Source organism: Kogia breviceps, chromosome 10, assembly GCF_026419965.1.
Source record: "Kogia breviceps isolate mKogBre1 chromosome 10, mKogBre1 haplotype 1, whole genome shotgun sequence".
Lineage (NCBI taxonomy): Eukaryota > Metazoa > Chordata > Mammalia > Artiodactyla > Physeteridae > Kogia > Kogia breviceps.
The window spans coordinates 60,095,034-60,110,326 of NC_081319.1; the positions used below are offsets into that span (position 1 = coordinate 60,095,034).

General features: G+C 54.6%; 1 protein-coding gene across 1 annotated transcript in view; it reads left to right on the top strand.

Annotated features, from left to right (window-relative positions):
- Positions 1-12,770, top strand: part of LOC131764149 (death-inducer obliterator 1-like) — a 29,620-nt gene extending 16,850 nt beyond the window's left edge. The window contains exons 4-13 of the mRNA XM_067043198.1: positions 346-820; positions 1,068-1,227; positions 1,747-1,861; positions 2,013-2,119; positions 2,365-2,500; positions 2,724-3,252; positions 3,689-3,842; positions 4,566-4,655; positions 5,468-5,663; positions 11,353-12,770. Coding sequence (XP_066899299.1) covers positions 346-820; positions 1,068-1,227; positions 1,747-1,861; positions 2,013-2,119; positions 2,365-2,500; positions 2,724-3,252; positions 3,689-3,842; positions 4,566-4,655; positions 5,468-5,663; positions 11,353-12,770 — 3,380 coding nt within the window. The remainder of the gene's footprint in view (positions 1-345; positions 821-1,067; positions 1,228-1,746; positions 1,862-2,012; positions 2,120-2,364; positions 2,501-2,723; positions 3,253-3,688; positions 3,843-4,565; positions 4,656-5,467; positions 5,664-11,352) is intronic.
- The last annotated feature ends 2,523 nt before the right edge of the window (positions 12,771-15,293 follow it).

The window sequence follows — 15,293 nt, forward strand, 5'->3', positions numbered from 1 at the left end:
GTCTTTGAAATCTGTACCTTTCTTGATAACAGCGAAATTTGCCCTTAGAGTTCCAAGCTAAGCTAATGGTTTAAATCAAGCCTTTGATAGCTTACTGGTTCATCGGTTGAAGTAAAAGTTTTAATAATGAAGCATTCCTTTCTGAAACAAAGTATATTCACTATCATAAATGTTGCAGGTAGCCCTTTTGACACCCCTTTTCTGAATTTAACAGTTACTTTAAAAATGCTCTTTAAATCTGTCTCACAGTGATGCCTGGTTATTAGCTTTGCTGGTTTCGGGTGCACATGCTGTGTGGGGTCCCCTGCACCCCTGCCTCACTAAGCGGGCCCCTCTCCTTTGCAGCCGTGAAGGACAGACGCGCCGAGGCCAAGGCGGCAGTGGCGGTGGTGGTGAAGAATTTGGCTCCTCCAGGCTCTTCTGGGGGTGGCAAGCAGCCCTCGCCCAGGAACCTCCTTCCGAAGAAGTGCCCTCCTTTGGCAAACACGGCAGCAGCCAAACCGGCCGTCAGAAAGTCGCCACCGGGTTTCAAGGGCACAATCCCCAAGAGGCCGTGGCTCTCGGCCGCCCCCTCCCCCTCGGGCAGCACTCCCTCAGCCAAGCAGGCAAGGCTGGCACCTGTTGCTGCCATGTCTGCTTCCAGAAAGTTCCCCGGCTCCGCTGCTTCAGTGGGCGCCGTCAGGAAGCCTGGGACCACCTCGCTTCCCCTGGCCTCTCCAGCCCCGGGACGCCTGGGCCCCGCGAGCCCCGCCTCGTCACAGCCAGGTTGTCAAATGCGGCTAAACATAAGACGCTCCTTGAAGGAGATCTTGTGGAAAAGGTGGGCTGTTCCACTTTGTGTCTTACCTGTTAAAGTAGAAGGTTTTCCACGTAAAGGGTGGTTGTTTCACAGTGGCGCCGCTGTTTAAGAAAAATGTCACATGTGGGACTTCTCTGGCGGCCCAGTGGTTAAGACTCCATGCTTCCGCTGAAGGGGGCACCGGGGTTCCATGCCTGGTTGGGGAGCTGAGATCCCGCATGGCATGTCAGTGCAGCAGTTACCGTGGGTCTTTTTTCATTCCATCTAGAGTCACTGACAGCGATGACTTAATCATGACACAAAATGAAGTTGGAAAAATTGCACTGCACATCGAGGAGGAGATGTTTAACTTGTTCCGAGCCACAGACAGTCGGTACAAGAGCAAGTACCGCAGCCTCATGTTCAACCTCAGGGACCGCAGGAACCAGGTGCGTGTCCCACCGTCAGGAGTGGGGGCTGCCCCGGCCTGGGTTAGGGCACCGGGTCCCCCTGCGGCCGTGGGGGAGTGGCACGCTGTTCCCGTGGGGCCAGGTGCTCACCTGCTGAGGTTCTTGCCTCCTGCACGCCTGCGTGCCTGCCGGGGCCCACGCTGTCTGGGTAGGCCTCTTGACCTCTTACCTGTGTTTAGAAGCAGGGCACGTACTCTGACTTTCCATTTCACCTTGTTAACCCCCTGGCAGAAGGGCTTTCTTCTACCTTTGTCCCTAACACTGTACCTTCTTCGGTCGATTGTGTTTTCCATGAGGTGGTCTTTGTAGCAGGGTCAGTTCGGTGGGATTCTCGAGATGAGCTGCCTGACCTCGGGGCCCTTGTTCTCCGAGCATCGATGGGACGCTCCGGGCCCTCGTCACGCCGCGGAGCAGGGGCTTGCCTTGCTGCCCTTCTCTACATCCTCTCTAGTATCTTAGAGGGTTTTGAACGAGTGAACGAGAGATGTTTGTTTACAGGGGCTCTTCCGTCGTGTTCTGCATGAAGAAATCTCGTTGGCAAAACTTGTGAGAATGAAGCCAGAAGAACTTGTCTCCAAAGAGCTTCCCATGTGGAAAGAGAGATCATCAAAGCCTGTGAGTGCCAACGGGAGAGGCGGCTGCGGGTGCCAGAAGCCTGACACCAGCACCCCCCCCACCCCGGAGTGAATGAATAGCCTGTTGGCATGAGAGTCCCCTTGCGAAAGAAGGGCTAAGGCTTCACGTTTGTATGTCTTTTTCATCTTACGTGATGGAGTCCAGAACTAAATTGCATAAGGAGACTAAGAAGCCTACCGTTAAACAGGAAAGTATTTCCAATATGGAAGATTCTACGCCAGTATCAGATTGTGATGTAAGCATTTAGGATTTCCAGTAACTAAGATGATCCCATTCCAGGCGTTGTTTGGTGCCTGAATTACTGGGCAAGACACTGAGCTGACACAAGTGTGTGTAGTTGTATTGCTTCTCAAGTACTTGTATTCAGTAGTCCTTTTTCTCTTTTTTCAGTGCTTCTCAGTCACGTAAGAAGTTTTTTCCATGGGTACTGCTAATTTGGAGAGGGAGTGGAAAAGAAATGATCTCCTCCTTGTGCTTTAGGAACAGCAAGAATCGGTGCGGGCGGTCCCCGAGAGGAATGCAGCACCCCTGCTTGACCTTGCTGGCAGCGTGCTGCAGGACACGACCCCGCAGCACCGGGCGCACCTCTTTGACCTGAATTGTAAGATCTGCACAGGTGAGCAGATCTGGGGGGAGACTGTGGAGACCCTTGTCAGGACAGCTGCATTCAAAGCAAGTGACACAGTGGAAAGGCTAGAATCATTTCTTCAAGCTTAGGAAGTGAGCCCCTACCTTTATAGTGTTGTCATTTTAAAGCGGTGATCGTCCGTCCACCCGTGGGCAGGCTTTGCTCTCGAACGTGTGGGATTTCTCACGAAGGCCTTCCTTCTGTTCTCCAGGTCAGGTTCCATCGTCGGAAGATGAGCCAGTGCCGCAAACACGAAAGTGGTCAACTTCTGCCAAGAAAGAGGACTCAAAGTCCGAGCATGACAACTCTGCCTCTGAGCCCGCTCTCAGCTCAGCCGATGATGTGGCAGCAGAAACCCTGCCTGAAAACGCCTCGGAGCCAGACCTGGAAAGCGCTGCTCATGCCCATTTGGAGGGAAAGTCCCTCCCGGTGCCTCCAGAGGATGGCCACCCCGAGCCCTCTGCCCTGGAAGGTGCCCCCTGCCCAGCCCCAGGTGGCGGCAGAGTGCTCACCACAGTCACGGTGTCTGGCCGAGACCCCGGGACTGCACCAGGCGGGCCGAGCACGGGTACGGCTCCCTCGGCAGCCCGCCCAGGCAGCGCCCACCCAGCGGAACCCCGACAGGGCGTCCCGAAGCCTGTGCCGACTTCCGTGACGGTGCCTAAGTCTATCCTGGTCAAGCCATCCACGTCGCCCGAGCCCAGATACCTCCTGTCGGTCCCGCCGTCACCGAGCATCAGGTGCGGCCCCCGTGTGTGGTCTGAGCAGCCGAGCTGTGGCCTTTCTTTCAGATGGACAGAGGAGCAGTAATGAGCGATTCAGTCATTCGGCTCTGAAATCCACCCAGAAATACAACTCTCCTCAGTTTTCTATTTTAAAAAGGCGTTCTTTAAAGCTTCAGTTTTAGGATGACTAATTATCACCTTAGAAATATAGTTCTTGAAAACTGGAATTTGAATGTACAGCCATCCAGTTTATTGCCTAAATAGTGTATATCTCTTTGACCAGAATGTGTTTATATCATTATGATTAAGGTAATTAATTTGAAAAAGTAAGCTATCCAAACTTGCAGGAATTCACTTTGCTTTTATAAACATGTTAAATAAATAAATAAATGTTGGGGATTCTTTGGGCACAGAGAAAGATTCATGTATTTTCTGTGGTTTTGTTTTACAGCATCTCAGAGTCCCGGTCCCCTCCAGAAGGAGATACCACCCTCTTTTTGTCTACACTCAGCACCATTTGGAAAGGATTTATGAACATGCAGAGTGTAGCAAAGTTTGTCACTAAGGCGTATCCTGTCTCTGGATGTTTTGATTATCTCAGTGAGGTTAGGAGCAGGAGGGAGAGAATTGTGTGTGTGCGTGTGCGTGCGCGCGTTTTCCACAGGCGCTCTGAGCCCACACTGGAGTCAGGCGTGTGACCACCTTCCTGCTGAGTGTCTGGACGCACAAGCACCTCTGCAGGCAAAATAGGGGTTGCTGGGCCAAGTCAGCAGGTTATGCAGTTTGGACAGTGGGGAAAATTCAAATGAGAAATCAGACCCTCCATCTTTTCTGAAAAAGCTGAAGCTTGTCTTCCTTCTCCCTCTGTCCCGCTAGAGCTTGTGCAAAACCAAACCTGGGTGTGCATGTGCCCGCTGCAGGTGTGGCCAGACACATGTGACCTGCCTTGGTGTGGAGGGGCACACATGAAAGGTCTCTTATTTTTCAAAATGAACAAAAACAGCACTAGCATGTCAGACTTGACAACGAGTGCTCAGTCACTTCTGAGACATACCTGGATCTTTACCATGTGTGTATGTTCATAAAAGACAACAGTAAAAGATTGTGCTAAATGTCATCCTATTTAGCAGAAGCTTATCCTCCTACCACCCTTGGGTTTGGTCACTCATGATCCGGGATGTTAGTCAACTAAGCAACATTCGACACAGTTATTGCCGTTTTGTTTGGGATAGTTGCAGTTTTCTTAGTTGTGAATCTCGGGTAGTTTAGGGTCTCTCTGTGACCGCCACGGTTCCACTGGCCATTTAATCAGAGTTCATTTCACTTAGGTCCTGCCCAACACGATTCACATCGGCGGAAGGATTGCCCCAAAGACAGTCTGGGATTACGTCGGCAAACTCAGATCTTCAGTGTCTAAGGTACCTACCTGCCCACAGTCTGACCTCTGCACCCAAGGAAGAAGGGGTTTGTTTACACACGGCTCACTCTGGGACGTCTCGTCTGGCATGTTAATACCTGAAACGTCTCTAGTTCATGAGATATTTGCAGCTGAACGTTTAAGTTGATAGCTGGCTAACCTGTGAAGGGGTGTCTGAGCAGCACGACGGTGGAAGCTTTGTGAAAGCGCATGTGTAGTTCGGAGTTAGAAATACGGATGCTCTGTCCCTTCTTTTCTGAGCTGATAGAGTAGATGTCGGGGCAGGCGGCTGGGCTGGAGTCTGTGAACCCCTGAGCTGCGGATGCAGCTGTGTGTCTGCATGTGCAGTGCTCTTTGGGGGAGGGGCTCTTGTTTTCACTGGGCTCACAGAAGGGTTACGACCCTGGTCTAGTTCAGCCCTCCCATTTCGGAGCCGCGGGCAGCTCATCGCACGCTTTGTGGTCACTTAGCTCTGTGTCAGACACTGCCCCAGGCTGCCCCTGCACACAGAGTACCCCATTAGTACGAGAGCCCCAGGAGGTGGGCTCTGTGTGGAGGACAGTGGGGCGAAGTAGTTTTAAAGCAGTTCCTCTGAAAGCAAGACCCAACCCAGCAGTCTTGAGACTCGGGCCTGTGTCCTCTTCACCAGCTCATTGTCCTGATGTGTTGGGCAGCGGGGCTGTGACAGTCAGAATCAGAGCTGGTCTCTTCTCTCCTCGCTTCCCTCCTGCTTTGGGGGCTTAGGTGCCAGGTGAAGCGGTTGCCTTCCCAAGTGGCCGCGGGTCAATGCTCCCCGCCCTCTGTTTGTTGCAGGAGCTGTGTCTGATCCGCTTCCACCCTGCGACAGAGAAGGAGGATGTGGCCTATATCTCTCTCTACTCCTATTTCAGCAGCCACGGCCGCTTCGGCGTCATGGTAAACAACAGCAGACACGTCAAGAACCTCTACCTGATCCCGCTGAGCGCCACGGACCCCATCCCCTCCAAGCTCCTGCCCTTTGAGGGACCAGGTAGGCCCTAGCCTTCGGCCCACATGTCCCCCCCATGCGCTACGGAGTCCGTCACAGCGAGCTGCATGCCTCACTCAGACCCGGCCTTTGGCAGCAGAACTTGGCAGCAGGGGTGAGGCAGCGTCAAGCTGTGGGGCTTCCCGGATAGTGGAGGGTGGCACCAGAGGTCCCCTGAGGAAGGTGCGAATTGTCTTAGAAAAGTCCCGTGAAGAGGGACGAACCCGTCCGGAGCCCACCCGCCTCGTGTGAGCAGGGTGTTGGCGGCAGGAGCTGGGCAGTGCCGGGAGGCCGGGGCATGGGCCTGGCCTGCGGGCTTGCCTCTTGCAGGCGTCAGGCCGAGCCTCTGTGCTACAGGCCTTCAGTTTGAGGAGAAACGAGAAATAGCGTTGAGACAGGAACTAGTTCTAGAAATAGTCACTTTGAAATCTGCTGCTCCAATTCTTCTCTTTGGCAGACCACTTTCTGTTCACTCATTCCTTAGAAAGTGCTGCTTCTAAAGAATGACTTACATACAGGCTGACCGGAAAGAAAGTTCAGGCTTGTCAAGGGAGCTAAGTAAGGGTGATTCCAAGGGGGACGTGGTCTCTGGGGACCCAACTCGTCTTAACCCTGAGAAGGTGACGGGACTTAAGTCTCGCAGAAAGATGCCTAAATGGGAGTGTCTCCTTGGCCGTCGCGCCCCCCAAAACGGCTAAGCCTAAAAGATGCTGAAGATAATCCGCAGTCAGCACTCTTGAAGCGCTTGCTTCTACAGGCGGTGGCTACGCCCGCGCCCGGCGCCTCCGTGTCCGCAGCCAGCGCCCCTGCCATGGCCAGGCCCTTACACAGCCCAGCGGCCTTGAAGCTGGGCCCGGCGTCCTGCTCGGTCCCCATGACCGTGGGACTCATGTTCCCTGACACAACACACGGAGCTGTGTGCAGCCTCCGGTCAGTCACAAGGGCGGAAGCCTGTGCGGGGCCTAGTGTGAGCGTAGATCCTGTGACACGCACCCTCTGTGCGTCTGTGGCAGTGGGACCTGGGAGGGGACGAAGCCCTGTTTCCCCCGTGTTGGAGGCCCTCTCACAGCTCCACCTGCAGAGCCTGCGGTGGGGTCTTGCCCCACTCCACCCCAGTGCACCTTGTCACACGAGCAGGGGGCTGCCAGGTTCAGGGCCACAGACAGACCCTGAGGGGGCAGAGGTGGATGAGGTCCGGCGTGCTGAGGAGGCAGGGGGGTGGGGGCCACTGAGGAGACCCCCAGTTGGAGCCGCGGCGGGAGCCGGTGCAGTGCTGGGTTGGGGCCTGGCTGGCGGAGGGAGGGGCCCACGCTGGGTGTTCCGGGGTGACACGGGGACAAGGAAGGCTGGGCAAGGCCCTCACCTCGTCTGCTGAGTGACCACACTTGATGAGCAGCGGAGTGGACGTCACTCCTCCGCCTGCATTCCCAAGGCTGTCACTTCCTGAAGGTGTTGCTCAAAGCCTGCAGGTTTTCACCCACGATAGAGAATGAATGTTTCATTAAAATAAAGTAGTAAGGGGGGTTTTGCAAACGTAATTGTGTGGGAAATTTTACCATAAACTTTTAAGACTTAATTTTTTAATCGGAGGGCTTCTAAATCTCAGCTTGTTTAATTTAGTATATATATTTTACACTTGCACATCAGTGAGACTCCCTTGGCCCCAGGCCACGTTACCTGCCTGAGCTGCTTCGCACGTTTGTCTCGTGACTCGGCGCTCCCTGGGTACAGACGTCCATGTGTCCTAGGCTCGTGGTGTGTGCGTCACGTGCGTGTTGTGTGTGTGTGTGAGTGTCGGGAAGGTGGGCTGGGGGTGTTCCTCCTTTCTCTGCACAGCATCCTTTGACGGCACAGGTCCAGTCCGAGGGGCTGCTGTGTCCCTCGATGGAGCAGGCAGCGGGCTTGAGCACATGCTGCCCGGCAGCGCTGGCCCCGCAACCTGATGGGAGCGCCCTTGACCCCCCACGTCAGCCCCTCAGCGGGGAGCGCCCGCACTGCCCAGGGTTGTCGCTGCCTGAGGTTGCAGGGCCCGTAAGCGTGGAGACAGGGTCCGCCCCGGCCGCATCTCCATCCCAAGGCCTCCGTGGGGCACAAGCCTCCCACTTTGGGCAGCCCGCCAGCGGGCGGGCCTCTGGGAAGAGGAGGGCAGGTCTGTGGGGGTGGAGAGTACCTGACTCGGCACATCAGTCTCTGGACTTGGGAGCCCCGTTGATTTTGACAGTATGGCTCACACTTGAGAAGCAGGCGAGGACGCAAGGTGTTGAACCCATGTTCGGAGCCGGGGAGGCCTGCACGGCCTGCTCGTGGTCAGGCTGTGGTCCCCCGCAGCCCTGTTGCTGACACACCTGGACACAGATCCTGGTTTGGGTCTTGGCTCAGGAAATCCACACACACCTTTCTTAAGCTGTCCCTCGTCCCTGGGTTTGTCCACTTTTCTCTCTACACGGGTGGTCTGGGGCGGCCCCTTTCACAGTGAAGACTTGGGGACCTACATGCAGCTAAGAAATCTTGTTTAATCCACACGGGGCATTGTGGACACGTTTGCTCCCGCAATTTGGAGGGGGTCGCGCAGGGGTGCCGACACCCCGGTGCTCAGTCTGATCAGTACCCCTTGTCTGGAAATGATAGTTCAGTGGCCCCCCACCTAGTTCTCATCTACTTGATGAGTCATAAGCCTCACCACTACCCTCAAAGGGAGGTCGGTTAAGTAAGCACCCCGCTTGTAACCGTGAGACAGAGACCCTGTGCAGAGCCGGGGAGGCATCCCGGGCCCCGGCGGGAGCCCTGTCCCTGCATGCAGCCGGCGTGCTCACTGCTGCTGTGCCTTCTCGGGGGGTGGCGCCCTTTCCTCTCTAGGCGTCACACTCAACAGTGGGCGTGCCCGCAGGGCCCCCAGGCAGAAAATGGGGCCTTCGGGGGAAAGCTGCCCCTGCCACCACCCCTGTGGTAGTAGCCCTTCGAATGTGTCCAGCGTGCCCTTGCCAGGCGCCTGTCATGAGGGAGAGGAGCGGGGTGGAGCCAGACGTTGCCCTCATCTCCCTAACGGTCACTGCCGAGGCCCCAGTAGCACAGTGAATCTTGTTCTTCCACGAGTAAGTCACCTCCACAGTGCCAGTTACATTTCAAGTCTCCATGCAGCCATAACGTGCACAGGTGAAGCAGATAAGAGTTGACTGCTTCAAAAACAGCCCAATTTAAATGTAAAATCCTGCGGAAGATTAGTGGGGAAATTCAAAACTAACACTCCTCGGACTCTGGAGCTTTGTTAGATTGCTTACGGGTGTGTGTAGATGAAGTAGTTGAGAGCTGAAAGCATTTAAAAATATGACTAGCTGCTTAGTTAGAGGCTGGTCTCCAGGGAGTTTTACTGTTTTCGAAAGAAATGTAAATGTTAAGTAACTTAATCATAACCTCCCCCGTGATGCCTGTGACCACAGAGGGTAGAGTCTAGAGAATTGCGCCGAGTCTGGGATATATCACTTTTGTTAGGAAGCATGTAAAGCCATTGCAAGTTGAACGGCTGGCACACCTCCCGAGGACAGGACCCCATCCGTCTCCCTGGATTTAGCGCAGTGGCTGACCCTCCACAGACAGCATCTTTGACCTGAAGCGTGATTCACGCCGCAGGCCCTAGTGTTGGCACCTTAGAAGTTTAGCTCTTCAGAGGTAGCATAGCCCATGTGCACTGAGGACAGTCGAGGGCCCTGGGCTGCTGCGAGGACGCCCCTGGCCAGGACTCCCCAGCCCTCCCCACCCCCGCGCACGTGGCCAAGCACATTCCTCCTCTGCTGCTGCTGCCTGCCGAGCTGGCCAAGGCTCTAGCTTGTGGCTCGGCCTGGGGACCTGTTCTGCCAGCTCTGGGTCCGGGTCATTGACAGTCGGTCCAGGAAGGGCCACAAGAGCCAGTTGAGCTATTGACTGTGCCCCAGACTGGATATCAGTTAGCTGTAAATTATCCAGTAAGTGGCTGGTAACAGTGAGTGAGAGATTTACTATTTTAAGTTAAAAGAATTCATTTTGATTAGAAAGCGAACCTGCTAGAGTATCTTTTCACATCTGAGCAGAACCATCTGGGTGCCATGCCCAGTGCAGCGGCCTGGCCTTCCTGCCTCCACACCCTCCTTTGCCGGCTCCTCATTCCCCTGAGTCACCACTGTCGTCCGAAGGGCAGGCAGAGGACATTCTGGCAGCCGTTCCTCTGATCACGAGTGGGTGTCTTCATGGGCACCTCAGCCCTTGAATGTCAGCCTGTGAAACGAGGCGCTGAGCACAGTGGCGAGGGGGGCCGGCAGTACGTCGCCGATCCATGCGGATGCTGGGCCAGCCCAGCTCACTGTGCCAGGCCTGGTGTTCCTCCTCCTTGCGGGTGGGATGGGACATCCGCCACCCTGTGCTCGGCATGTCAACCCATCTCTGTTGGAATTTAGGAAGGGTGACAGGCGCTCAGAACTACACAGTGGGTGTCCAGAGGCAACTATTTGATCTGTGATCAACTTACAGTCACACAAAGAACAGGAAAAACAGTGCTGCTTTTCTTTTTTAGTGAGTAAACAAAAAATAAATAGCATGAGTATCATTTACACAGTAGTGATTTATGTGTAAATCGAGTTTATACAATTTGATTCATTTTAAATATGCTGTTGAAACAAAATTTTGGTCCCATGTTTATCATTTCTCCCTAACTGACTGATCTGTGACTTGGGCTTTTCTGTTCCCCTGTTGGTATTCCGGATTTGTTATTAGTGTGAGGGTGGAGGAGCCGTACAGAAACAGTAGCATCCCTGGTACAGTGCACCACAGTCCAGAATGTTGGGACGAATAATTTAAGAAATAATTATTTTTGAAGAACTGTGCGATGTTCTGAAATTCCCAGCATGTTCTCCAGGTGGTGTGTCCTTTGTCGCCCCTCTCCTGAACACCTTTGGGCTTTAAGCCGCATGTCCTGTGTTGACAGAGACCTGAGCGTTCGGTAGCTTTTGATAAATTACTGGTCATTGAGTGTCTTTCTAAACCTGCAAGAACATTTGTTTTAGGCATTTTGGTCAGCTCCCTTTTCCCGTCAATTGTAATTTTGACACCAGTGACTAATGAACTTATCGAATGGCGTGTGCTATATCGATCAGTATAATTTTGTTGATCATTATAATTGAGTTGTAGAATTGGTCCTTAATTGAACCTTTAATTTTCGTATGACTAGCTTAATTGACACATTGCAGCTCATAAGTTAAAGTCGAAAGGGGGCGTTGCCTTCCTGATTTGTAGCAAGAGGCAAAATAAAGGAGCACAGCTAAGAGTTTGTTTAGAAAACATCCTGGTACATACAGGCTTCATTCCCAGTAGGTGAACGGCCTGGAGTGTGTGCGTGCTGCCCTTCCCCACCTCCTCCAGCACGTCTCTACCCTAGCGTCGTGTATAATTGAAAATCTGTAATAATTTTAGCACTGGGCGAACGCGCGTGTGCATTGGGCCCTTGGTTTTGTGGTTTGTGGGCCCGTCAGGCTGGGCAGGTGCGCAGTGCAGTCTGCATCTTTTGCAGCAGGTCTTCAAACACTTGCTTCTGTTCTGCCACAGAATTTCCTCCTCCTCCCTCTGGAAACCATCCCCCCTGCTGCACTTCACACCCAGAGCTTACCCCTGAAGGACAAAAGCTACAATTCGATTCTAAAATTTGCACAACTGTTTTGTTTTTTAGGTCTTGAGTCCCCGCGTCCGAACATAATCCTGGGGTTAGTAATCTGTCAAAAACGAAAGCGTCCTTCAAATGCGGACAAATTAGACAAGACAGAGGAGAAGCGGCCCCGGCCCCAAACCCAAGAAGAAATGGATCCCATCCACCCCAGAGTGCCAGCAGCCCTGCTTCCTGAGAAGAAGTCCCCCAAGTACCCGCTGTGCCCAGGGGACGCGGCTGTTAGCACCACAGCCCCGGGGTCTCCCCCACACCCACCCCCTCCTCCAGAAGCACCGGGTGCACCGGCCTCATCTTCCGTGTTACAGATACTGTCCTTGCTCAAACCAGGAGCCTCGAACACTGTCACAGCATCACCCGCGTCAGTGACGGTTGCAGTGGCCACTTCCTCTGTCACTGCCTCTTCAAAAACAGCTTCGCCCCTAGAATATATCCTGCAGACTCTCTTTGGGAAGAGGAAGGCATTTGAGCCCGCCACCAAAGAGCCTGCCGAGTCGGCCCCAGCCCCCCACCAGGACTCGAGAGCCAAAGCCGGCGGCGGGCTGCCGGCGGCGCTTCTGCTGGACCCAATTGTCCAGCAGTTTGGTCAGTTCTCAGAAGACAAAGCTCTGGAGGAGGAGGAATACGGCAGGCCGTATGACCCCGAGGAAGAGTATTGTCCTGAGAGAGCCTTCGACACTCAGCTCGGAGATCACCGGAGACACCAGGACACGGAGAAGGCTGCGGCGGCAGCTGAGAGGGAGGAGGTGGCCTATGACCCAGAGGACGAGACAATCCTAGAAGAAGCCAAAGTAAGGGTCGAGGACCTGCCCGGCAGAATGTGTGCGGCGGCACACGGGGGGCCTGGCCTGCCGGCCCCCTCCTTGGCCGAGCAGCAGCAGATGATAGAGGAGCTCAACAAGGAGATCGAAGAGCAGAAGAGGCAGGTGGAGGTGCAAGAGGAGGCGCTCAGGCAGCAGAGGGCCACTGTCGGGGCCTCCACGGCCCACTTCCCCGTGTCGGATGCGCTCACGTCGCCGCCGCCGCACAAGCCTGGACCGTTGCCGCAGGAGCCGCCGGCCCCGGGCCCCAGCACCGAGGCCGAATTCCGCGAGGGCAGGGGCCACGAGGACAGAGGCCCAAGCTTCGAGGGGCGGGCCCGGGACAAGGCCCCGGAGGAGCCCGAGGCCCCTCCGGCTGAGAGCCTGCTGGTCCAGGACCTCGAGGACCGGCGGCGCGAGCGGGAGCATGGGAAGCCCTGGGAGTGGGAATGCAGCCGGTCCAGGGGCCGTGAGCGGGACTGGGACCGAGGCCACGAGTGGGATCGGCACCGTGACAAGGCCCGTGAGCGGAAGCGCCAAGGGGACCGCAGTTGGAGCGCGGAGCGACCCCGGGATCCCAAGGCCAAGGCCTTGTGGGCCGCCGCCCCCGCTTCCCACACCTAGGGCCGCTCGTGAAGCCACCCTCACATGCTAAGCAGGTGCTCCTGGAAAGAGCTGGGAGCTCACGCACAGGACTGAACCTTCTGGACTGGAGAAATTACTGTAATTTTATGTAGGATGGTTTCCTGCAAAATTTCACACCGTTACAATTCTGAGGCTTTTTCAATAAAAACAAAACACTAAGAACTCTTGAACATTTCCATTTAAATGTCCTGAAATGGGAAAGTACCTACAAAATCATATTGCTTTTTCAGATTATGAAGTTATCTTTTCTAGTAACTTGACTATTGTACATTTTAAGGGAGTTTAGTGGACCTCGGGGCCATACCTTTCCTGACATCTCATCTGTGATATCTGTTTCCAGAAGCTGACTTCACAGGGTTTGTTCGGGGCAGGCGGCCGCGTGTTTCTGTGCATGGCTGTGTCAGCTCGTCTGTGGAATGTTGAGAAACACCAAAATTTACAGGTGCATCTTACTCTTGTCATGAAGAAATTTGAATTACAAATTTCAACCAGGAAACAAAAACACGTTTCTTGTTTTTTCTGGACCCTCCCTACCCCCGCACCAGCAGGTCCAGGGCCAGGGAGACAGCAGGGCGAGGGCACGGCGACGGGGACCAACTGGCTGTGCCCTTGAAGGGGCCTGAGCAAGGGTTGGGGAGGCAGGTGCCCCAGGGTACGAGCCCCAGCCTCCGACCCAGGCCCCTCAGGGCGGGGATGGGAGCTGCTGGCTTGGGATGGCTCTGACGCCTGCTTCCCATCAGACATTTAGGAAAGCGGAGGCCCTCCAACACCACCCACACTATCTACCCAGCGGTCACCATGGGCAGCCATCTGTATCTTTTCCCTTAATCTTTCTTTCCCTCTCTTTTTCTTTTACAAAGTTGGGATTCTGTACATTCTTGTATCTTTTCTTCACTACTTATAACCTGGGCAATTCCCTAAGGTATCAAGTACTCATCAAAAGCATCATGTAGAACTTCCCTGGTGGTTCAGTGGTTAAAAATCTGCCTGCCAATGCAGGGAATACAGGTTCGAGCCCTGGTCCGGGAAGAACCCACATGCCATGGAGCAACAAAGTCCGCGTGCCACAACTACTGAGCCTGCGCTCTAGAGCCCTGGAGCCCGTGCTCTGCAACAAGAGAAGCCACCGCAATGAGAAGCCCGTGCACCGCAACGAAGAGCAGCCCCCACTCGCCACAACTAGAGAAAGCCTGCGTGCATCAATGAAGACCCAACGCAGCCAAAAATTTAAAAATATAAATACATTTATTTTAGAAAAAAGCATCATTTACATTTTTCACATTGTTTAAAAGTTTCTAACTTCTGCTTTCCAGAGAATGTGGGCTCCCTGGAGATTTGTGGGGTCGTGTGTGTTCCCAGAATATGGGAAATGAAAGAGGTGTACCAAGAAAATCAAGACCTCCCAAATGCCGCCATCTGGAGACAAGTGTTCTTAATGGTGTTTCTGGCCCACTTTTCCTGCACCCATGTTGCTGGTGTTCAGGTGGGGGGGTCACCAAGGAAGCACAGAGACTTTTTCCATCTTCGAGCTTCACACGAGGGTGGGGCAGGCAGCCCTGGTGGCTGGAGCGGCTTGCCAAGTCACTGAGGGTCCCCCGTGCTCTGCCGTCCTCAGCTCATGACTCTTGTCCTCGTGTTTGCAAGAAGGCTGCCCCTGCAGCCATCACGTCATCACCTCACTGTTCTAGGAGGAAGCCAGCAGGAGCGACAGAGCCTCTGTTCCCCTGTTAAATGGTTGGACCTCATTGGCCAGGTTGGCACGCGGCCACCTCTGGCTGCAAGGCAGCACATCGGGGTATCATGGACTGCCAGAGAAAAATAAGAAATCAGCCACTGTGGACACCACCCCAGGGTGTCCCTTTCTCCAGGGTGGCACCGTCCTGGAGAAGAGCTGAGGGTTTCCAATCAGTGACTTGTCATTAAATTCCACACAAGCCGGCCACCCACGGCTAGACATTCACCCCAAAGCACACAGCACCAGTGAGGGCAATGTCACCCCAAGGGGATGAGAACTCAGGTACATATAGTGATTTATTCACATTTGCCTAAAGCAGGAAACCACCCAGGTGCCCTTCAGTCAACAGGGAGGTAGATCGTGGCCCAGCCACGGGGAGGAGGGAAGTGCATCCAGTGAGAGAGGCCCCAGACCAAGGCCACTGGCCGCAGGACCCCCTGAGAGCCATGCTGGAGGGGGCAGGGTGCAGACATGGTGGGGTGGGGGGCCTCTAAGGGGCAGCACGAGGGAAGCATCTGGGGGGCGGGGGCGTCCTGTCCGATGGCAGCGCTGCAGGCAGCGCTGCAGGCACCGCTGTTTGCACCTGTGACTTTGACCGTGAGTCACACCCAGACACACAGGGAGACCAAGTGCTGAGCTGGCAGCTCCCAGGGATAAGCCCCAGCTCCCGCGCGCACATATGCACACGGATACGCACACACGTGTGCACACACGCACACACGTGTCAGGAACGAAAAGAAAGCAGCTCCAGTCTGGAAGGCGCACCG